This window comes from Halichoerus grypus, chromosome 4, assembly GCF_964656455.1.
Source record: "Halichoerus grypus chromosome 4, mHalGry1.hap1.1, whole genome shotgun sequence".
NCBI classification, from domain to species: Eukaryota; Metazoa; Chordata; class Mammalia; order Carnivora; family Phocidae; genus Halichoerus; species Halichoerus grypus.
This window is the reverse complement of record NC_135715.1, coordinates 120,922,069-120,947,096: the sequence shown is the minus strand read 5'-3', so window position 1 is coordinate 120,947,096 and position 25,028 is coordinate 120,922,069. Positions and strand designations below refer to the sequence as shown.

Genomic DNA, 25,028 nt, shown 5'->3' with positions numbered 1-25,028 from the left:
TGAGACAAACGAAAGCTAAGTAATGGCTCGTGATTAATGCAGCTTGTACACAGAAGAGCTGAGACCTGCACATGCACAGCCTGCCCACAGACTAAGTTTTATATTGCTACACCACACGGACGATATATAATGTGAGGAAAAAATAAGGAGACGACTTATCGGTTAGAATAGGATGAGAGATCACCAGTTACCAAACGCAGAAAGTTTTTGGTTTTTTAGTACGGTTTTGTTGTGGAGGATGCTTTCCTGAAAAGTTCTTCCAAAAAAAATTTTTTAAAAGATACAGCACTATTGAGGGTAATTTATTTAATTTCTGACACTACATTTAAAACAACATTTTATTTTTGTTTATATTTTTTCCCATAAAAGCTGGGGAAGTGTTGCAACTGAGAAGCTAAGCACCAAGTTTATTTTAGAGGCAGTAAACACAGCCTAAGGCCCTACTTATAATTATGACAAGAGAGAGACTCATATGGCTTCATATGGCTTTGAGTCTCAAAAACACATCTGCACTCTACCTTCCCTAGAATATGTTGGCTGATGGCAAATAAAGAAGAGAAAAGCAGCCAGAATAAAACAGTGGTGGTAAGTAGCAATGTGCTTTAAGAACGGAGCTATTTGTGCTCCAAATCTTCTCAGACCAGCTCTTTTGCAGGCAGTTTGATTACACAGGAATCTGGGAGATAAGCCCCATTAAAAGACTGACCCAGAGATTCTGGGAGAAACCTTGAAATGGCAACATGCCCTAAATCATCTGAGAGACCAAAACTCATGTGTCCTGACAAGACACCTGACCCACAATCACTTACTCATCCAATCGATATGTATTAGAGGTCCTCGGGAAGTCTGTAGATTGGAGGACAAAACAAAAAGATAATCGGTCAATCATAATATTGCTTAACAGGAAGATTTAAGATAGAGAAGAGGCTACAAGAGCCACAGGAGGCACGGCTCATCCAGATTTCCTGGAAATTATAGCTACATCAAGTCAAGAAAGACTAAGAGGCATTAGATAGCTAACAAGACAGGAAAGGAAGTAGGAACAGCATGTGCTAAAACCAGAAGTCATCCTAATGTATTTCTTTGCGCAGCACACTACTTTCTTAAAAACATGAGTTACATATTCCAATACTTAAAAGTTGCTATATTTCGTAGAACGATGATTTCTGAGATGAATCTGTGGCAAGTACACAGCTGCTGCTGCCCTCGGGCAGGGATTGTGCGGTCTTTTTAGTCCAGGGCTCCCACTCACTGGTTTCAGGCTTTTATCTCACCCAGTGTAGCCCCTGCAGGCAGAGAAGTTTGCTGACTCTGGCCTAGAGTCAGGACAAGCCCAATACTATGATTCGGCCATTAAAGCCACAAGAAAGGAGAGCCCAAGAATTCCAACCACGGCTCCCAAACAAAAAATTCTTATCCTGGTGGAATTAGGAGACTATTTAATATTACTTTGATGTTGTTATTTCTGATATTAAATTATGATGGTCTTTGGGGAAGTAGGCATTTTTTTAAACTTGTAAGCAAATGTTCATCGACTTTTTAAAAAGATAAAATTCCTCCAGAATTCTGATAGTAAACACGTAGTTTTTGTCAAGAGACTGGTACCTGTGAACACCTACAGGAAACTGAAAGCCAAGTTCATAATCTTTGAGAGTTTATATCCCAGAGAACAGAACAGCATTCAGAATCAGAGCAGTTTTACTATGTCTGTGCACCATTAGACTTGCAAATTAAAAAAAAAAAAAAAATCCTAGACATTTGCAACTTCAGGTGAGACCGAAAACAAGATCTAATAATTAGTGTCTATTTCTGAAAGAAGTGCATATTTAAAGACCACAGGCAATTAATAACCAGGTTGTCCTGTAATCATGTACATTAATAATTGGAGTATAAAGTAGGGTTTCATGCAAATCACTTTGTACTGCAACTATCACTCTCACTCTCTCCCATATTATGTGATTCAATCACATATTGCTAATGGAACTGTTAGATTTAAGGGAAATTGCTTTGCGTTTTGTTGTCACTGAAAAAGACCAACAATATTTGTATTTTCCTAGAAAGAAGACGCAACCTGCATCTCTTTTTTTTTTTTTTTTTTTAAAGATTTTTTTTTTTTTAAAGATTTTTTTTTTTTTTTTTTTTTTTTTTTTTTTATTTGAGAGAGAGAGAATGAGAGAGAGCAAGCACATGAGAGGGGGAGGGTCAGAGGGAGAAGCAGACTCCCCGCCGAGCAGGGAGCCCGATGCGGGACTCGATCCAGGGACTCCAGGATCATGACCTGAGCCGAAGGCAGTCGCTTAACCAACTGAGCCACCCAGGCGCCCAACCTGCATCTCTTTACAGTGAATCTTAACATGTTTTAATGGCCTTCACCTCCTGAATCACTTCGTGATTCTAAACAATGATGTTTTATCTTGTACTTACATGACAGTAAGCAACATTTCTCACTGTGAACATCCTCGGTGAGGGACTTACGATGACTCTGTAGCAACAGTTGCTAATGGGTAGACTATCATCTCCATTGGGGACCAGAGAAGAGAAAACAAGTCCTTCCTTCTGGGGTGACTGAGATCAGTGCCCCAGTTCACCTTGAAGGTGCTATCCAGCCTTTATGTGGCTGCGATTCATTTGAGAAATCACAGAGCAGCTCTCTTACTAGCAATCATGATATATCCAAACTATTAAATTGTAAACCTTTTTTATAGCTCAAAAGGAGGGAAAACCCTTTGGCTCTGTCTGAATCTACTTCAGATAAGCTCACATCATAATTGACTACATGATCTGAGGTTTGGGGGATATGTTTTATTGGTTTTCAAATGAGTATTTCAGAAACGATATATTTGGAGGTGTCTCAACTTGATATTGCTCTTCAATTGCAATAGCCTGCCGAGAACTAGAGGATCTGGAGAGGAAGCCTGAGCTCAGGGAGGCCAGAGAGGGAAGAAACGGCACGGGGGCCTGCTGGGCTGCTACTGGTCCCCACACTCTAATGAACTAGCTCCTATCGGTCTCATCATTACCACAGAATGGAGGCATTCTTTGACCACTGAGGAAAGTGAGTTCAGTTATTCCTTATGCAAGTAACTGAGAGAATCACAATTTGATCCCGGGTTTGACTCCACATCCCATGACCTCAGCTGTGCTAGGCTCTCTTTGCCTCTACCTGTAGGTTACCTGGGCCCCTCAATCCATCAGCCTCTCTGACACCAGCAGTGCAGTGAGCTGTTGATGACCATCAGTGAACTCAGAAGTGTTCGGGACGGTGGCACCCTGGGCAGTCAATTCCATGAAATACCACTCTTCCTTAAAAACTTCCCCAACACATACATCTGGAAGTGGATACAGGGGGTTCACCCTTTTCCCATCCCTTGCAGGTAAATAAAATGCTGACCCCATGAGCCAAATGATCATTTCCCAGCTTGACAATCCGGATGGCCCTCGGCTACATTTTAACTTGATGTTCAAAATAGTTCTGGGTCAAATTTATGATGCACACTTTCCATTTCTCTGAGAATTATTTCTTCAAATACATACTTTTTTTATAACGTTTCTATTTGTACTCACAAGCATATAATTAGATCTCAGAAGTTCTTTGTTGAAAAACCACAAATTACAAAATAAAGGAAGTAAGTAAAATTAACATTGCCTAACTTAACACATCTATTTTCTTCTTAATTTGCCAAAACTCTACCTACAGGAAGCCTTCCGAACATAAACATAATTTAACTATTAAGCTGAAAAATGAGGAGAAGGGAAGGGAGCTAAAGGACTCTCCCCAAAGCATTTATAGAAAGTTTGCTCAGTCCCACAATATCCCTAAAAAGTTTCTTAAAGAGGCCTCAAAATGAATAAATAGTTGAAAATGAAATGCAAAGTCAAATGAGAATGAATGTCAATGTTGCTCAGTTAGCAACAGCCTAGAAGCTCACCAGCTGTCAACGCTAATCATAGCTCAGTCGTTGACTCACTGTGTGACCTCTAGCAGTACAGTTAACCTCGCTGATTTTGTATGCCAGCAATAAAATAGCATCACAAACTCCTCGAAGGCCTGATGTGAGTTATAACTCAAAGATATTGCCATGGCCCTACTTTGGGAGCTAAGTGTTAAATAAAAACCAAAATTATAAGGAAGATGATAGGATGCTCTTCAAAGAACATTTCCAGCTCTGTCGGCATAATTTTAGTGCTTTGATGAAGCATGCCTCTGAAGAAACAGTTAACCATATAGAGTAGTTAAGAATAGTTCAAACTGGCCTTATGGAAAATATAGTGTATTCAGAATCCTCATCAAGCTTTAGATATCAGACACAGCCCCAACATATTTAGTTGTGTTTCTAGGAGAAAAACAGTTCTTCCAGGAATCTATGCACAGGGTTCTACATAAGACAGGCAAGTGAATGGTATAGTTTTTGGCATAAACTCTAACAATAAAACTCTCACCAAAAGAAATGCAGCTCCTTTGTCAACTGGATTAGAAACTAAAGTCAGGACGCAGATGTAATGGGCTGGATGCTTAAAACTTTTTCTCTTCCTCCAGAGAACAATGCTGGGTTGCATTTCCCACCCTCCCTGCGAGTTGGCTGGAAATGATCCGGTGGGTCAAAAAGCCCTATAATATGGCAGAGCCACTGGAATAAAGAGACAGAGATCCCTGAATGATTGCAAGAAACAGGTCCCCCACCTATCCTCACTGAACTGTATTGTGAGCAAGAAATAAACCTTTATGGTGATAACCCAGTGAGCTCTGGGGGTTGTTTATTACACCAATTAGCATGCTCAAATTAATACACAACTATGGGATATGTTTAGCATTACAACCCAAGATTCACAACTCCCCTACCCTGCATACAGTCCATACACAGTTCAGAATCTCCCCCTGGTGGATAAGGACCCATCATTTACAGAAAATTAAATCCATACATATAAAGCTCCAACAGGACAGATCACCAAACACAAGCCCCACTAAACCATAGTGCAGAGACATTTCTACCTTTATATCTGACATAATGTTGACATCAATAGCTCTTCAAGCAGGCAGGTGGGACCAAGAAGCCTGTTACTTAACCACTAGTCGCTTCTCTCCTCCTGAATATGCACTCTTCATACAGTATCTAACATGATAGTACCCCACCTAAACATCAGCATCAACAAAAACGAACACTGTTTAAGAACAGTTGCTATTCCAGAACTTCATAATATTTTTTTTAAGAAAAAGGCTGTTTATGAACCTATGAAAAATGCTTCTGGAGATGGAAGATTATTTACTTAGAACAAACAAGTCTGATGGCTGGAATTGACTCACCAAGTTAAAAGCAATCTGGTAAACATAAAGCAGACGTGTCGTGTAATAATTTCAGCTACATCAGTGCTCAGGAAGACTTACATGATTTCAACCTCACAGATACCCTTTAGCTTAGGAACCAGAAGAATATTTGTAACTGAGGTTAAATTCCTAAAGATATTAAGCATGTTCAAAAATTAAATAGTTACATCCAATCAAAGATACTACTTAAAAGTCATGTGGGCGTGGAATTTTTAGAATTTAAAACTTCTTAATTGGCGTCATGTCCTAAATGCTACGCAAGTTCTATCTGTGTATTTGTACATTTTAAAGGCTTTTTTTTCCCCAGCAGTTTTAGGTTTATAACAAAATTGAGAGAAAGATCCAGGAGTTTTCCATATCCCTCCTGCCCTCACACATACATGTCCTTTGTCAACATCATTCACCAGAATGGCATATTTTTTACCAAGAATGAACCTACACTGACACATTATAATGTCAATAGTTTACTTGAGAGTTCACTCTTGCTGTTGTACATTTTATGGGGTTGGACAAATGCATAATAACGCAGATACATTATTATAATATCATACAGAGTAGTTTCATTGCCCTAAAATCCTCTATGTTCTGCCTATTCGCCCCCCACACACCCCAGGGAACCACTGATCCTTTTTCTGTCTCCAGTAGTTTTGGAGAACCCATAGTGGAGCTCCTCCACTATCGTTTTTTCTTTCCATGTCCCTGCATGGCATGATAGCTCATTTCTTTTTAGCACTGAACAATAGTCCATTGCCTGGATGCACCACAGTTTATTTATCCCTTCACCTACTGAAAGACATCTTGGTTGCTTCCAAGTTTTAGCAATTATGCATAAAGCTGTTATAAATATGCCTGTGCAGATTTTTGCGTGAACATAGTTTTCAAGTCTTTTGGGGAAGCACCAATGAGAGTGATTGCTGGATCATATGGTAAGAATATGTTTAGTTTTGTAAGAAACTGCCCCACTGTGTCCCAGAGTAGCTGGACCATTTTGTGTTCTCACCAGCAATCCGTGAGGGTGCCCGTAGCTCCACATTCTTCACCAGCATTTGCTTATGATTTTTATTTCAATAGATATCCATCTGAACTTCATGTTTCTCTATCCTCTACCAGTTTCTCTGTCCGGCAGTTAATATAAGCCACGTTATGCCAACCAAAAGCTCCGCTATGTAAAGAAATCTGGTGCTATGGCATTCTTATTATGCCTAACAAGACTAGGTCTCTTTCAAATGTTCACATCCTATATCAGGGGAAGGGAGAGTCCTAGACACTAAAGACCTGTTTGTGTCAAGTACTGTGATCACAGATTCTTACTGAATCTCTGAATTCCCTGATTCCAATACAATCACTCCTCAAACTGAAAAAAGACCTTGCTTTCCATACCCTGAAGCTCATTCCCTGCCTTCGTAAGGTACATAAAAAAAAAGAAAATTTTCACATCCGGGCTTTGAGAAAGCTCTCAGTGGTTTTCAGGCCTCACCTCAGAGTTGGCTCACAAAGCCCACTACACGTTCAGAGTGGGTAATGGAAGGAACAAACCGAGCATGTGTTACATGAGAGGGCCCACCCTCAGACCTAAATAGATCTTTGTTACATCAACCACAACCCTGGGGTTAAAAAGAAGCCCACACTATCACACCAGTGTTTCCAGTTAGACCTAGAAGGTATGAGATAAACGTTGAGTTTAAAAAAAAAAAAGTTTCAAAAAATGCCTTTGGTCTATGATGAAAGACAAAAGCCTGGGGCAACCCTCAGTCAAATCTTTGCACGCCCACCCTGTTTTTGTCCCCATTCTCCCCAGCCACCCACATTCTTCCCACCTACCTGAGGAACTCTCATGCAGCCCTGGCTTTAACACTCTCCAATTCTGCTCCTCACTAAGGTTTACTGGCTCTAAAAGTACCCAAGACTCTCTCTCCTAATTTAAACTCCCCTCTCCATCCACTCTGTTCTCTCATCAACTTGAAATTAGAAAAGGAGACTCTCCCATGAAGTGACACTTCTCTTTCACTAGAAATGAGGGAATCACTAGAAGAGTATCCTGTCCGGAGAGGAAGACCAGATATCCTCCAAGTCCCTTCCAATTAAAATTATTATTACACTGACCTATACTAAATAGTGAATGATCAATAACTTGCTCTCAAAAATCTGCACACCACTCCAGAGGTGTTTGTTTGCCACATTCCTGGTGGGATTTAAGACAAGTTCTTTTGAGAAAAATCACCATGGGCATATTCAATCAATGAGTTTGCATAAGACATTCATCCAAGCGTGTGCATTCTTTTGTGGTGATTCCTGGTGATCACCCACTGTGATTCTAGCTTCTACTCAGCCTCCTGGCCCTTGGCATATAGCTGGTCCGGGGAGAGGAAAATCAAGAAGACTTTGTGGACACTTAAATCACCTACTTGTGGGTGAGGAAATAAAAGGAGGAACATGAAATGAATAGGAAGCCTCTCCAAGACCACTCAAAAAAACCCTACATGCATCACTGAAGGGAGCCTGGAAAATGGATGTTATTTGTGGTCACAAACCTCCTGTCCTCCAGGTGGACACAGTCAAAAAAAAGTCAGCCAATATTCATCTCTTCATCAGCTTCCTCATTGTAATAGGAAAATTTAGGTTGCTCCAGCTCCAAAAGAAAATAATAATAATAATAATAATAATAATAATATCTCCTTAGGCCATCCCTTCTAACTCTGATCAATTTATCTTAAAAGAAAAAAAATCTCTATGCTTTCCTTGGGTCAACAATGGACACTACTGATCACTGAAAAACAAAATATAAATTTTAATAATATACTTGTATGAGGGAAAGCCACACTATGACGTGAGACCAAACAATCATGCTATTACCTCTAACCCCCAACCTGTCTCCAGAAATGCTAGGGTCTCCACAACTGTCTCTATCTCCTCACCTACAATAGCTTTTATTCAAGCAACTGGGTAAACTGTAAGTGAACAGTATCTTTTTTGATTTCATAGTGTTTTCTGTTTAATCAAAAAAAATGGATATATAATAGCATTCCTTCATTATCCCCCTTGCAAATACAAGCTGTTTTAAAACTGTAGAATTGATTTAAAAGGTTTTGTGTGAGTTGACCTGGCACCTAAACACTTACACGTAGCACTATCTTTTCTGTCAGACGAGCTTCAACAGTTGACCAACTTTTAGAATCAAGCCGTTCGTATTTAGAATAAAATCCCTGCCTGTACTTTAGGAAGGAAGCTTTGTGCTCAGAATATCAAATGAGCACAAGCTAGGAGCCAGGGGAGACAGAGCTGCAAGGGCAGGAATGCCAGCAAAATGTGCCTGAACTTGAACTCGACAGATGGCTTTCTAATACGTCAGTATCTTGGACTTTCGACACCAACTTATTCTCAAAGGGGGACAGTTTATCGGTTAGAATCATCTTAGAAAACTGGAAAAAAAATAAAAACACAAGCCAATACGTTAAGTATTGCTCTGCAAAAAAATGGAGCATGCCTAGTCACATTTAAGGACACAGCTTCTACAAAACGTAGCCAAATAATGGGTATCAAGGGGCAGATTTTTCTTGACCATTGAGAAGTTCCCCAGAATGGCTCTGATTGGCAGATATTTTCTGAGAGAGGACAGCTGAGGCTTCTGGTCATTTTATGTCAATGGCTCAAATGAGTCATCTCCTCTCTCCCCTCACCTCCCTTCTCTCTTTTTTGCTAATCCCTATGGCTACATCCCAACCTGCTACCCAAAAAATGCTCAAGGCAGTGGCTTTAAGGGACAGGAATCACCACAAAAGAATGCACACGCTTGGATGAATGTCTTATGCAAACTCATTGATTGAATATGCCCATGGTGATTTTTCTCAAAAGAACTTGTCAGATTAAAATTATAAATGACTTGAAACTGCTGGTATCCATTTCATTTGGCTATTAGGGTGGTCAGGATGTGGCAGGTCTGGGCAAAATGACCCAGAAATCAGTAGATCCTTGTTTTGCCTTGATTTTACCGACTAAAATTCACCCCTAATGTGATTGATTACAGTATCAACTGTTTATTCTGTGAGATTAAAGAAAAATCAAACAAATAAATGAAACAGTATAACCTAAGTACAAAGTTAACTTATAAACTCTGAAGTAGAACATGCTTGCTGTGTTAACAGACATAAACCATGTACAAATTTAGCAACAACTCTTCATATTAGATATTGTGACCTTTGGCACCAGCATTTGTCAGTGTCATTTCGGACAGCCCTGCCCTGGGAAAGATGGCAGAAGTAACCTAATCCATGAAGGTCCATGTCCCAAACCGAACTGCACTTCTGAAATAGCCTCAGCAGGAGCAGCATCTTTTCACACTGACTTTGAAGCAACCAAGGCAATATTTTTAAAGGAATAGTGCATCCAGCATGACCCATGAGTGAGGCTGCGCTTCAGAGCAAGTCAGTCAATGAAGCCCTGCAAGATATCCACCTCGGGAAACCGTAAGCGCAACATGCTCACAGGTAAGAATGAAAAAGACTAACACAACCTATTCAATCCCCTCTGTCTTTAGGAAGAAGCACTAAAAATGAGCCCCCCCCTTTTTTTAACTATAAGCCAGCAAATTAATTCTTCCCAATATGTGTTTTTAAAGTAATATTTCTCGGGGCACCTGGGTGGCTCAGTCGTTAAGCGTCTGCCTTCGGCTCAGGTCATGATCCCAGGGTCCTGGGATAGAGCCCCACGTCGGGCTCCCTGCTCAGTGGGGAGCCTGCTTCTCCCTCTCCCGCTCCCCCTGCTTGTGTTCCCTCTCTTGCTGTCTCTCTCTCTGTGTCAAATAAATAAATAAAATCTTTAAATAAATAAATAAATAAATAAAGTAGTAATTCTCACTCAGGACCTGGGATTCCAAGCAACATGGCTGGTTCTACTGCCTCAGAGCACAAAGCAAAAACCAAGTGCAAAACAAGCCATGGCATAAAGGCTCTCACAAAAATGTACAAAATGAGTAGTTAATAGATAGTCCAGCTGCAAACAGCTTCCCAAATTCCTTTATCTCCATCTTGGAGTTAGGACTACACCACCAAGCTGGTATCGTAAGATGCCCTAGAGACGTGGGGAAGGGAGAACAGGAGACTAGTAATCCTAACTACTGAGGCGGCTGCCAGCATTTCAAGCCGAAAAAAGAACAAAACCAGTCCCCAAAATCATTTCCTGGCATCTATTTGGCGTAGTTGTAGTACAAAGGGGAAAAAAAAAAAAAACGAAAATAAACTGAGCACTTTAAATTATTTGGAAACTTCAGAGCAATCTCATTTCATGGCCTTCTCCCATTAAATATGTGACCCAGTATAAAGTAATGCTACATAAGTAAGTAAACCTTTAAGAAATAAAGCCAAGATTCAACGTTTGTATAGGCCCTTTTCCATTTCCTGTCTCAGATGCCCGCCTGCCTGCCTTCTAATAAGACAAACTTTTGGTAGGAACACAGAAGGTATCCAGACATTTGGATGAATTGGACAAGGAAAGTCTAAATGAACAAAACCGTGGCCTTTGGAAATGAGGCACTCTTTTAAAACCAGAGAGCCAAAATAGAAGCTAAATAATATAACGCTCTCTGATAAAGAAGTTTACTTTTAAAAAAATGATACACACAGTTGTCAAGGATCATTTAAGGTAGTATTCCAAATTAGTGTCTGTCAGATCAAGTCAAGACAGTACTTTCTAAACAAACCGTTAACAAACACACGCCCCATGTGCAGTTCTTTAACAGATATAAGTTTCAGAGTATAATCAATACATGCATAATTACTTACTTGCTTCCTTCTGTAATGAGCAAATTGAGAGAGGCCGAGGACACTTGCAAGGGCGCCACCTCCAACAAGAATAGTCCCTTTTACTGCCTTTTGAAATGCCATTTCTTAGCCTACAAAGAAGAACAAAAAGGGAACAGAAAGAAGTGAATTGGGATTTTTATCAGATAACAATCCCCATGGTAAAAAGGGACCGTGCAAGATTCTGAAACGATGTTAAGCTAGAAAACAAAACATAAAATAAGGAAGTTATCATGGGCCAAAAGCAACACACGAAAAAACGGAGACAAGGGAATTGACCACATAAAAGTCACCTTCCAACAGGAATTAAAGAAAGGAAAGCAGGTAGAGACAACTGAAGATATTTACACAGTATAAAGTCAAGGGTGCCAGGAAAAGAAATGGTATTGTGTGACTCACAAAACTGCATGCTGTACTCGCAAATGTGTTCAACCGCTAATCGCCTCCACAAGGAGACCGGTGGAAGCCTGTCACCAGCGGAGACAGTGAGCCTCACGTGTACTTCAGGTTCCCTGGCGCAGGCTTAATTCAGATGGTGGCACAACTTTCCCCTCCCAATGAAGCTCTCACCAGAGCCAACTTGTGCATTCCTGTCCTTAAGCGGCCACACCTGACAGACTAAAAGTCAAAGGAAACCATGCCTTGATCCTTTCACAAAGTGACAGAAGATATTCTTAGGGACTGCTATAATTCCTTTCATTAACGGAACTTAAAAAAAAAAAAAAAAGTTTTCTTTTAGCCAGGGTTGCATGGTACCACAATTTCAAGGGGAAACTCTCCATATAAGCACTCTTTGCTTGTTTTAGAGAGAAGGGGGAGGGGCGCCTGGGTGGCTCAGTCGTTAAGCGTCTGCCTTTGGCTCAGGTCATGATTCCAGGGTCCTGGGATCGAGCCCCATGTGGGTTCCCTGCTCAGTGGGGAGTCTGCTTCTCCTTCTCCTTCTGCCTCTCCTCCCTGACCGACCCCCCTACCTCCCTCTCCTGCTCGCTTGCGTGTACTCGCTCTCTCTCTCTCAAATAAATAAATAAAATCTTTAAAAAGGGGGGGGGGGAAGGGAGGGGCAAACAGAGAGGGAGAGAGAGAATCCCAAGCAGGTTCCACGCCCAGCGAAGAGTGCAACCGGAAATCATGACCTGAAGGGAAATCAAGGGTCAGATGCTTTAACTGACTGAGACACCCAGGTGCCCCTTGCTATATATTTCTAAATAAAGTCTTGTATTGTGTTAGCTCTTGACTTCCTTCTTACCTTGAAATATATATATATATATTTACACACACGCACACACATTAAGTCTATATGTGTGAGTCTGTGCGTGTGTATTTCCACTATTGGACTCATTATATTTTTAAAAATTTTTGAATGCTTCAATATCCTTTAACTTTTTCGAAAACAACACACAAAAAAGAGCATAAAAATGAAAATTCCACCAAAAGAACTCTTGCCAGCTTTTATTTAGCTAAACAAGAAAAGATAACACCGTGTGATCACCAAAAAAAAAAAAAGATTTCTAACTTAGAGTTGATCTTGTTCAATATCAATTCGACCTGCCTAAGACTTTCATTCACCATAGCAGCTGGTATACCCACATCTTAAAGGGAAGCCACTACCCTATTTTCCTGAATGGGGGAGGTCCAACCTGTCTGGACAACATACCGTATACTCTACAAGCATCTCATGACTCAGGAAAACATTTAATATGAAGTCAGTTTTAACCTGGGATAATAAAGACCATAGAGTATCTCAATGTAAATTATGGTACAGTTAAAATATTTGAGTCCATATAGGATGAATAGAATCTATTAGCATAACTACACTAAATCAAAGAATTTCAGTGCAGTTGGTTAACTGTGATTCTATAGAAAATTCATTCTGGAATACTATAAATTATATACTAAAATAAAAGTTGGTATTTCTGAAAATTTTATTTTTCCTCTGACCTCACTCCTTCTGACAAACTTAAGACTTGTCTTTTTTATTAAGATTCTCACCAGAAAAATATTTCACACACATATGTTTCTCTACTGCTGGAGGTCTCTTCATCAAATGGATCCTCTTTCCCAAGTTATGTAAAACAATTGGTATATATGATGGCTAGTGGCCTCCATTCATCAGTCGGTCGACCCTAAGCAAGCCCTTATGTCCAAGGTTGACCTCAACTAAGCCAACTTGGAAGGCACTCATTTGTCATAGCCCACTGTCGTCATTCCTAACGCTTTTGTACACGTTCTCATGGGCGCCTATCACACAACAATGGAAACCCTAGCAGTGCAGAGATAGCATGCTATCTCCAGGCTAATGGGTTCCCCTGACAATGAGGGACAGAGAATAGAAACCTAGTTCTATTTACCTAAACAATGCATGTGCCCGCCCCATGTAGACAGCAGCCTGGTGGTCCCCTGGATGTGAGTTTTGTAACTGACTGACTTTAACTCAGTATCATTGCTTCTGAATTGTTGATAATGTCATTGATGACCTCACAAAGGATACCACACGTCAACAAAGTCAGCTGAGGGATGTTATGTAACACAGTCAAGGAAAATGTCACAGCAGACACGCTCACTCAGCCACTTCAGTTTGGAGCTAGTTGTTCCAATTGTGCAGGTCCCTGCATTCCCTGCTCATCTGATTATAGTGCTTCAATTTGATTTTTGAAACCAAAACTCACTAAGGGAGATATTTTCATGGGTTTTCTCAATGAGCCACTAATACTAATGAAAAAGTGCATTAATATATTATTTTGCAGAGTTAGCGATCATATTGACTATAATTAATAAAGAACTTCTTTTTCCCAGTAATTTCATAAACTAACCTATGCTTAGGGGATCATTATTTCTATTGAGATCAAATCCATCTGTAAGATCACCTACTAGTTGTAATGAATAAATCACTCTTACAGGTAATTCAAAAACAAAAGCACAAAATCAATTTCACCTGACTCCCCTAAGATCATCATAATCATCGTGGTCGTCATCCTCATCAATGTTATAATGACGATAGTTGACATTTATTGAGTATTTGCAAGGTAATAGGCACTGTGCTTTCAATTCTACATACATCAGCTCATATCACCCTCACAACACTGTAATTTCATAAAAGAGGCAGTTGTGGTTCAGAGGGCGTAAGCGATTTGCCCGAGGTCACTGACTAGTATGTGACAAAACCACAACTTAGTCTATACTCTTAACCACTGATTGGTTCTGGCCTGCCTTTTGTTCTCAAAATAGCAACTTCTCCCCAAGGGCCACACCACGTTTTGCTGAAGGCCCTAGTCTTGAACACTCACCCCATGTGTACAGTCCTTGGCATTAGAGTTTCCCTAAGGAAACCTCTGACAAAATATCTACGGTAATGTAAGAATTTCGTTTTACTGCTGAACCAAAGAAATTTAAAATTTGTACCCATTTATATTCCATCATAAGGAGAAAAGTTTTCACAATGATTACAGAGAGGAAAGATTGTTTCCATCTAAGCAAAACTGCAACGGGAAAATTAGCAAAGAAAGGTAACAAAAATATCGATAAATCTTTACTTTTGCAACTACAAGTGTGAGAAACTAGAGGTAGAAAAATCATCCAGAAATAAAATTAGCTTAGTTTTTTTTTTTAAGATTTTATTTATTTATTTATTTATTTATTTATTTATTTGAGAGAGAGTGTGTGTGTGTGAGAGAGAGCAGGGAGAGGGGCAGAGGGAGGAGAGAATCCCAAACAGACTCCCCGCTGAGCACAGAGCCTGACAGGGGCTCAATCTCAGGCCCCTGAGATCATGACCTGAGCCAAAACCAAGAGTCAGACGCTTAACTAACTGAGGCACCCAGGCGCCCCAAAATTACCTTAGTTATCATAGCCTGATGTCCACGTTTAATAGCCTATGAATTAAGTTGTATATACATTGACTCAAGACTGGCTCCTGCATTTGCACAGACAAGTGCCAGTCTTCTAATTCTTGCAAGGGGAACACCAGCCCAACTAAAAAAATCCTGAACAAAAAGGTACTCAACTAAATACATCCATGAGTTTATCAATTGCCCTGAAGGTGCTTATAACCAATTTGGAGAATTAAATATCAAAGTCTACCTTGTAACTCTGTATTATAACTAGTTGTGCTATACTGAGTATTATTAATACTCTGATAGACAAAACACCCTGAATAGCAATCTTGAGAAAGAAGAACAAAGCTAGAAGCATCACAATTCCCCATTTCAAACTATGTTTCAAAGCTATATTAATCGAAGTATGGTATTGGCACTAAAAACTTACTGGCACTAAAAACAGACCTATAGATCAATAGAGAGCCCAGAAATAAACCCAAGCATATATAGTCAATTAATTTTTTAATAAAGGAGCCAAGAATATACAATAGGGAAAGGATAGTCTTTTCAATAAATGGTGTTGGGAAAACTGGACAGCCACATGCAAAGAAAGAAAAGAAAAGAGAGGAAAGAAAGAAAGAAAAGAAAAAGAAAGAAAGAAAGAAAGAAAGAAAGAAAGAAAGAAAGAAAGAAAGAAAAAAAGAAGGAAAGAAAGAAGAAAGAAGGAAAGAAAGAAGAAAGAAGGAAAGAAAGAAAGAAAGAAAGAAAGAAAGAAAGAAAGAAAGAAAGAAAAAGAAAAAGGAAGGAAGGAGGGAGGGAAGAAAGAAAGAGAACCATTATCTTATACCAATTCCAAAATAAACTCAAAATGGATTAAAGATTTAAATATAAAACCTGAAACTATAACATTCCTGGAAGAAAACAGAGTATAAGCTCCTTGACACTGCTCTTAGTGATGATTTTTTGGATTTGGCACCAAAAGCGTAGGCAACAAAGGCAAAAATAAACAAGTGGGACTACATCAAACTAAAAAGCTTCTGCACAGCAAAGGAAACCATCAACAAGATGAAAAGGCAACCAACAGAATGGGAGAAAATATTGCAAATCATCTATCTGGTAAGGGTCAATATCCAAAACACACAAAGAAGTCATGCAAATCAGTTGCAAAACAAACAATCAAACTGAAAAAATGGGCAGAGGAAATGAATGGACATTTTTCTAAAGAAGACATACAAATGGCCACCAGGTACATGAAATGGTGTTCAACATCACCCATCACCACGGAAATGCAAATGGAAACCACAATTAGATATTATCGTGTGAGTGTGGGCGCACACACACATCCAGGCTGAGAGGGAGAGGAGAGAGAGAACAAGGGCTGGGGATGTGGAGCAAAGGAACCTGCACGCACTCATGGGGGGGCGTGTAAATTGGTGCAGCCACTCTAGAAAACAGTACGGATGTTCCTCAAAAAATTAAACACAGGAAAAAAAAAATTAAACCTAGAACTACCATATGATCCAGCAATTCCACTTCCGGGTGTCTATCTGAAAAAAATGAAAGCACTAATTCGAAAGATGGTCTCAAACTCACAAGAGCAATCAGAGCTAAAGGTCTGGTTTCGGGGAACCTTGTGCCTAGAACTGCCACACGATGAACCGTGCTTGCTGCTGGCAAACAAAAACTGGGTTTGCGGCTTCTCGGAGTTTGCTGAGCCATGCTTCTGGCTAACCTTGCAACTTACCGGCACCACTGAATTCTTAGCTGTCCTTTTAGGATTCCCATTACAGAATAACCTCAACAATGAAATCCTATTTCAAATGGGACTTGGGGGCTCACCACATCTGCCTCCTCCCATTCCGAAGCAAGGCTATGCTCCAGGTTAAATCTTGCATTTGAATAACTTCACCACACACTTTATTTTTTTATTTTTTTATTTTTTAAGATTTTATTTATTTATTTGACACAGAGAGACACAGCGAGAGAGGGAACACAAGCAGGGGGAGTGGGAGAGGGAGAAGCAGGCTTCCCGCTGAGCAGGGAGCCCGATGCCGGGCTCGATCCCAGGACCCTGGGATCATGACCTGAGCTGAAGGCAGACGCTTAACGACTGAGCCACCCAGGCGCCCCTTCACCACACACTTTAGACTTAAAAACAAGAAATAAGCACCCATAGAGAAAGGCTGAGGGGCCTCTCAGCAGTCACCCACAAAGTTATTCCAGAACAAGAGCACGCTTCCTGGCCTCTGAATTATTCTCCAAATAGAGTACTCAAACTCCTCTCCCTGTCCTACCATATAGCTTCTCTCTTAATTAAAGCATAAATAAAACCCATCCAAATGGATTTATCACTCCTCTGCGGAAGGAGCCCTGGGTCTCTTCACTTTCACAAACTCTCCTATCCTCTGGCCTCTTGTGTAGAAATACCAATTTCCTTTCCTATCTCCACACTCTCCATTAATTTAGGTGGGCAGGGGTGGGGGGATGCATGGAATACAGCTGAAAGATCATTTTTAGAAGAGTAATTTCAGCCACAAGCCTTGCAGTCCTTGGGACGTGTGTTCCCTAGCAAGATGCAGCAAGATGTAAAGGCTTTCCATGCCCCTCTGACCACCTATAGCCTACGCTATTTCTCTTAGCCCTTTACCTAACTAAGCATATGCAGGTCCAAATGTAGCAAGAAGCTCCTTATACTTCAATTGTGCAGTCACCTACCTAGTAGCTGTGCATGGAAGACCACCTCCTCATCTATTTTGAGGCATGACACTTTTTCAAACCCACAGAAGGTACAACGGCACAACTCAGAAGACCAGGCCTCAAAGTCCACCTGCATACAAATTCAAGACTTACAGGAGAAGGCTGTGTGAATCTTACAAAACAAAGGTGTAGGACCTCAACAGAGGAAGTCTATAATCATGGAACTTGGCAGCAAGTCCACAGCAGAATGAAAGAAGAAGTGAGTACAAAAGCACCTTCCCAACCAGCAGCCCAGTTCTAACTATAAAAAGTCAAGGTTTCTGGGTGCTTTGAATTAGACAGGTTTCAACAAAGCAGACCCTTTATTATTCCAATCGGTGATATATCAAATGTTGTATATGCTTCCCTCTAAGAAAGCACATCCTGGATCAGGCACGCATATGCTGATAAAGTGCTTACACAGACAAGTAACAATCAAAGCACATCAGGTCCTACCTCCTCTTTCCCCAAGGCTGACTCCACAGTGGGGATAAAGATCAACACTCTGCCTGCAAACGCATCCCCCCGGCCAAGCTGAGAAGCGTGTGTATGCACAAACGTCTTACACAGTAGTATGGGAACCCTACAGAAACAGAGTCAGCCCTCAAGCAAGCTTTTTGAAAGCTGCCAGACAAATGAACAAAATAATCAACATCACAGGCCCATCAGCCTGTTCTCTGGAAACAGAGAAGAGCCCTACTCCATAAACTGAAAATGAATTTGTCCTTTTTTGGTTCCTTTAAACACTTTCAAAAAAGATTTGGGCCGGGGAGCCTGGGTGGCTCTGTCAGTTAAGCGTCTGCCTTCGGCTCAGGTCATGATCCCAGGGTCCTGGGATGGAGCCCAGCCACAGGCTCCCTGCTCAGCAGAAAGCCTGCTTCTCCCTCTCCTCCCTGCTTGTGCTCTCTCTCTTGCTATTTCTGTTGCTATCTCTCTCTCTCAAATAAATAAATAAAATCTTTAAGGAAAAAAAAAAAAAGATTTGGGCCAAGACTGGATAGGAAATGGACCCAAGGCTTATCCACAAAAGATTATCCCAATGGAAATAAATGAATGTGTGTGTGTATGTGTAAAATGTAAAATATTATATTATACTTATACATATTCTAAAAGCCACAAACACAACAGTAACAGTGACCACCTAGAGTTGTAAAAAGTACATACGCTGAACAGAATATCAAAGGACAAACAAAAAGGTTTTTCTTAAGTTACTAGGAAGAGTATTCTGATAAAACAAAATAAATGAAAGAACCAAGCAAAAGTCAGCACAAAAGTTAGAAATATAATGAATCTTCAGATTCTGGATGTCCAAAACTCTGGATTGCAGCTGATGAGGAAGCTAAAGCAACACAATCACACATTGCTGGCACAGCATCCAAACCCTAGCCTTGTCCCTCTCTCTCACACCAGACAGCTTTAGGGAATTTTTCCATTTCCAATCAACTTTTCCAAGAAATCCCATGCCAGAAGGGCTCAACCCAAATGATGGGCAAAATCTTAACAAAGAGAGAGTATTTCAATGAAGACAAAAGAGAAACAAAATTAGGAAATGAAGAGAAAATGAAAGAAGACAAATGCTGTGTGCATATTGGTTCACGTAGCTTCCAGCCAGAAACTACTTTGGAAAAGCTTCCTACTTGCCTCTCCGGGACCCTTTGGGTAGGCCAGGTCACTCTAGGAGCAAGCACACAGCTACAGTGACAGAGAAAGAGGCTGGCTCAGGACCATTCTGCAGGCTCGAAGGAGGGCAGGAGCCTGGAAGCTTGACAGATGAGGAACTGGCAAAGCAAAGGGCTGAGCTGGTTCCAGGGGTTCAAGTCAGAGGTTAAGAAATGTAAGCAAAAGGCACAAGGAAAAAAAAAAAAAAAAGAGGAGAAAACAAGGTCAACAACCATTTAAAGTGAGCCAGTTAAAAGTCTCTGTTTATAAAAAACTTGTCTCAAACATTATTACATGAATCCTTCTGGTGTGCAATTTTTGTTTAACTTAATATGCAAAGCCAGAACAAATTAAAGCACTTATTTCACAAAGTTGTCTGAAGTGAAAACATACAGAGAGGAAGGAGGACCCCGGAGTAACGTGAGGAGACACGCTCACACTCTAATCCTCATTTATTATGTAAGACTCAATTAAAAAAAAAAAAAACATAGTGTTTCCAAGGCAACTTCCATATTATGTATTTATGTTTTGTGCCAATTCTAAAGTGCACACTGGTAGTATAGTCACAAATTTGACCCTTTTCCCTTATTTCCATGAGGTTCACTATAGAATTATAAGAAATCAATGAAGTCCATCTCGGCCAATAACAGATTTATATTCATTAAATGCAAATGATCTTCGTTTAACTCATAATGGAATGATTTCTATTGTATTTGCTTTCCATAGAATCGCTTTTAAAAATCATGAAGAACTAGTTAGTTCATGCAAGTGAATTTGTTTTCTACTTTAAATTCATTTTAAAACCAAAATTAATCTATATTCTCTATCATCCTGGACATGTTAATAGATTTGTGCTTAGAGTTGTAAAATCCTATCTTTAACTTTCTTTGTTTACCATATATGTAATTTAAGGTAATCCTGAAAGGCATAAAATAAAATGTCCCTCATAAGTGAAAATCTGGAGCATTCCTTCCCCCCAATGCCCATCCCTTATAAAGACACGAGTCAGTTTTAGGAACTGGATAACATGCCCAGTATGAAATTTTAAAAACTTGCATTTACATATCAATAATAAGAAATCCTCACTTAAAAGAGTACAGCAGACACAAACGCTTTAATTCTGCCCTGAGGAGGAAAGAATGTTACCAATGAATCAAAGAAAAAGAGGTTCTTTAGGCAAACAGACCACACTAGTCCTGTGCCTCCCCCTGTATTTCTGCTCCCTTTACTAACACTATTGTTGAGTTAGAAAAATGGTTCACATTCCTTCAGCAGCATAAACTCTTTCTCAGAGTTTACATGCTGTTATAAAATCTACTTTGGTAAGACAAGAAAAAATAACCCTTTGTTATAAAATAAATTGCATGCCAAACAATAGAGTTCAAAATATCTGCTTTTACATTAAAACGTATCAAGCCGCTCATCCAGATTTATTATAACTATAACAAAGCCTTATAAAGTCATCACAATCACGGCTCTTGAATACACACCCCAACATGCTTCATAAAAAAAGCATCTACCTCACCATATAAATAAATGTATTTTAAAAGGGTTTAGGTGCTTTAAAATAGTGCACAGGCACTGTGAATCAAATGAAAAGGTTTTAAAAACATATATGGATGACAATGAACTTTAACTCTACAGTCAAAAGAAATACACACTAAGAAAATTTCAGCGAAATAGAATATTCAAAGAAAGAAGTGCTTCGACTAATTGAGGTTCTATTTGTCTGATCTTAATCAAAGATCTCTTTTGTTGTTTTCCAATATCTTATATTTTTATTAAATATAGCATTATGAATTTGGAAACACTATATACTGAATATTGACACTTTTCTTTGAAGACTCACAAAGAATATTAAAGAGACTCAAGATCATTATCCTGAAAACTTTTTTTTTAATAGCACAGATATAGGAGGTTTGACAATCTGCCTTCAAATGTAATAAGCACAAACAAAACTTTGAAAAGTTGGCTTTTTTTCTTACTTCAAAATGCTGATGCCAACTGATTTACTTAGCTTTTGTTCATTATTTTTATCACCAAATGAGAAGAAAATGCACCAGTTCTTTCAAAAGTTCTAGTTGCAATTGCATTATACATGTCATTAGGAACGCATTTTAGGAAATAATTGTTGAAGATAGTTTATGAAATTCTGAGCTCATAAAAACACGATGACTGATAATTTTTATGATAATTAGTTATAGCACAATAATTTCAGTTAATTTAATTTACTTACATTGTAAAAAAAAAACAGTTCTAAATTTGATTACTGCTCTATTAATCACTGCTGCTCTATTAATGAACAAGACATGGCAGGGAGTTATAACAGAGACCAAGTAGTTGCGATAGGGAGACCAGTTATTCTGTTCCCTTGAGCTTGAGAATATCCCCAGGAAATAAAGCCAACCACTTTTTACACCCTGTAGTCATTCCCCACCCCTTCAACTCCCCCCCCAACTGTCAGCCTGTTGAAATTTGCATTTAAAATTCAGTCCCCTGCACATCTAATAATCCACTGCATGTATAAATGTAACTATCAACAAAGGGTCAAATTACACACACACAGCTTAGATGCAAAGGAAATCTAAGATATACTATAGTCAAAGTAAACATGCATTGTGTTCTTTATCTTAGTGATCACACTCCCTAAAAATGTCTGACCCTAAAAGAAATAAAAATTGGACAAGAGGAAAGGCAGATTGCAGAATTCATATTTCTAACAAAAATTTCTTTAAAAAGTATGGAATACAGGGGCACCTGGGTGGGCTCAGCTGGGCGGCCAACTCTTGATTTCAGCTCAGGTCATGATCTCAGGGTCGTGGGATCAAGCCCCGTGGAGCACCCCCCCTAGGGTTCTGTGCTCAGCGGGGAGTCTGCATGAGGATTCTCTCCCTCTGCCCCTACCCTCGCGTGTGTGCATGCGCTCTCTCTAAAATAAATTAATAATTAATTAATCTTTAAACTAATAATTAATCTTTAAAAAAAAGTATGGAATACAAGTAATACAACATTTTGTAAATGTCCATCCCCTCACTCCAAAAAAGGAAAAGATAGTCTTCTTTCACCTATGCAAAATAATAAGCAAATCTGTATTTCCAGCTCAGGCTTCTTGGCTAAAACAGTCTTGGTCATAAGATCCTATTCTCCCCATTTGAATGAGAGATCCTCTTCAAGCCTTTCCTTTTTAGATTTTTCTTTTCTTCTTTAAAAGGACTGGCACACACTCTTAAGCGGAATGCATTCAAGTACTAGACTATAAACACGTCTAATCACTGTGCATGAGATACTGTGTACCAGCATTACTCAGCTAATACCCTAGCATTGACAGTCTAAAATTTAATAACATGCACAAAAGAAGATAAAGGGTTCTACTCAATATTCTCTCTAAGGTTGCTATTGCTAAAAAAAAAAAAAAAAAAAAAGAAAAGAAAAAGAAAGAAAGAAAGAAAAGAAAAAAAGGAAAAGAAACAAAAACACAACAAATCTCTATATTCTTTTAATTCTCAAAACATCAGATGAAAAAAGAAAATCACCAAGTATATTCCAGAAGGCGAGGTTGAAGTGTCTTGCCTTGCTATTTTGTCTCTACCTGTAACTTGCTTTGTGAAGTCAGGCAAATCATCTGAATTTGATCCTTGCTCCATCTATAAATGAAGTATCTTTGAAAATGTCCAGAGCTATTTTAATTTACATGTGTATTATTTTATGTTTGTTCTTCATTCAGTAGGTACAGGGAAAACACCTTTATGCATTAAAGGTGGTACTATCTTGATGTCCTATTTATTTAGTGCCGTTGGATGATTAAAACTTGCACTCATTCTTTCATTCAGTAATTATTGACTGATCACCTAACATGTGCCAGGCACTGAACATACAACTGAGAACAAACATGAAAATTCCTGCCTTCTAAGAGCTTGAGTGAAGTTCGCAGTTAAGAAAAAAAAAAAAAAAAAGTCTAAACTATTTCAAATTAGAATATTTCAAAAATGCAAGTCAGACTTTGTCTTCTTAAAGAATATTAAGAATATTAAGAATTCATTAACCATGAATTCAATTACTGATGACTTAAAGCCATCCCTATATACATTAGACTATGCTGTAAGGGTGATGTCCCCTCAGGAACAGTAAAAGGAACAACACCATTAACCTCTTTACTACGTGGCCAGAAGCCACAGACTGTTCCCATTTGAATTCTGCTTCTGTCTGCTTTATTCAAGTTTTCCTGTTTCTTCCAAACTATCAGACTAATGGTAATTTTCCCTTTAGATCTTTGAGCTCTCCAGCTCACTTCTAACTTGTTACCACTGTGGTCAGAAAAATGAGAGCCAAGTTAGCTAAAACTATGCTTAAAATACCAATAAGTAACTCTGAGAAAGGAAAAGGAACAACTTACTAGCATTTCAGCATTTAGATTTTCAACATCCTGGCTCTGTCTATTCAAGGGCCTTTTCCCCCCTTCCTTCCTATGTTCTAGGCCAGTGTTGCTTACCAGATAATTTCTGAAGTTTGTTGCACACCGTATGTGAACGGACACAAACTGCCCTAGTCTGTTATGAAGATGAAGAATTTCCAATCAGATACGAGCACATAGTTCAAGATTAGGAAAAGAAAATTTGTATTTCAATTCTGCCTCATCTGAACAAATCCACATTACCTTGAAAAAAAAAATTGTGGCAAACCTGTTCACTTCTGCTCTGGAAACAATTAGAATATTTTTCTGTACTTTCTTGGATTTAGAGAAAAGTTTACAGATAAATAGGCCAAAAAGGAATCTAACTGCCACTCCTAAAAAAACTTTAAAAATCCTTGTTAGAAACTGGCTTATGAAAAGTACACTTTTTGTTGGTGAGTAATAGATAAAAATTGTACATTCTAAGAAAAAAAAGCAAGAGTTCAACAAATATTCAGGAAAGTATCACTTAAGGATGTACCCAAGTAAGGAAGATGAAAGGAGGGGCAATCATTCCTGTAACATGCATTCAACGGGGACTGACTGAAGGCCTGCTATATCCTGTGCACTGCTCCAGGGGCTGGCAAGTCCTCTGCTCTGATGGACTGGGGGAAACAACAAATAAACAAATGTAAGCAAATTGAGTATTTTGAAAATGACAAGTGTTATGAAGAAAATGAGATGGAGGGCGCCTGGGTGGCTCAGTCGGTTAAGTATCTGCTTTCGGCTCAGGTCATGATCTTAGGGTCTTGGGATCAAGCCCCCACCCTCGGGATCGAGCCCCCCCCCCCATTGGGCTTCCTGCTCAGCAGAGAGTCTGCTTCTCCCTCTTGCCTCTTCCCCTCCCCGCTGCTCAAGCTCTCGCACGCATACACGCGCGCTCTCTCTCAAATAAATAAATAATCTTAAAAAAAAAAAGAAAAGAAGATGTAATATTAGGTGAGAGAGTGACTGGGGTACGAGGAATCTACTCCAGATAGAATGTTCATGGAGGTGATTTGGCAAAAACGAAATTGAGGAGGAAGAGCCAGCCACCCAGCAATCCAAGAGAAGGGCCCTCCTCATAGAGGGGACAGGCATGCAAAGACACTTAGCATGTGCGAGTTTGACCTCTGCTGGAAACAGAAAGGCCACTGAGGCTGTAGCACAGTGAATGATGTGGCAGTGGGTTCCAGATGAGGTCAGAGGGCCAGAGGTGCTGAGTCACATATGACTTCCTCCTAGCAAGAAATTTATTCTGACAAGACAGAAAT

The 25,028-nt window shown here is 39.5% G+C and overlaps 1 protein-coding gene across 2 annotated transcripts in view; it reads right to left on the bottom strand.

The window, feature by feature from the left end:
- GPD2 (glycerol-3-phosphate dehydrogenase 2) overlaps nucleotides 1–25,028 on the bottom strand; it is a 139,297-nt gene that overhangs the window by 88,999 nt on the left and 25,270 nt on the right. For both annotated transcript variants that reach the window (XM_036092219.2, XM_036092218.2), the window contains exon 2: nucleotides 11,101–11,210. In XM_036092219.2, the coding sequence (XP_035948112.1) occupies nucleotides 11,101–11,202 (102 nt within the window). In that variant the 5' untranslated portion in view covers nucleotides 11,203–11,210. The remainder of the gene's footprint in view (nucleotides 1–11,100; nucleotides 11,211–25,028) is intronic.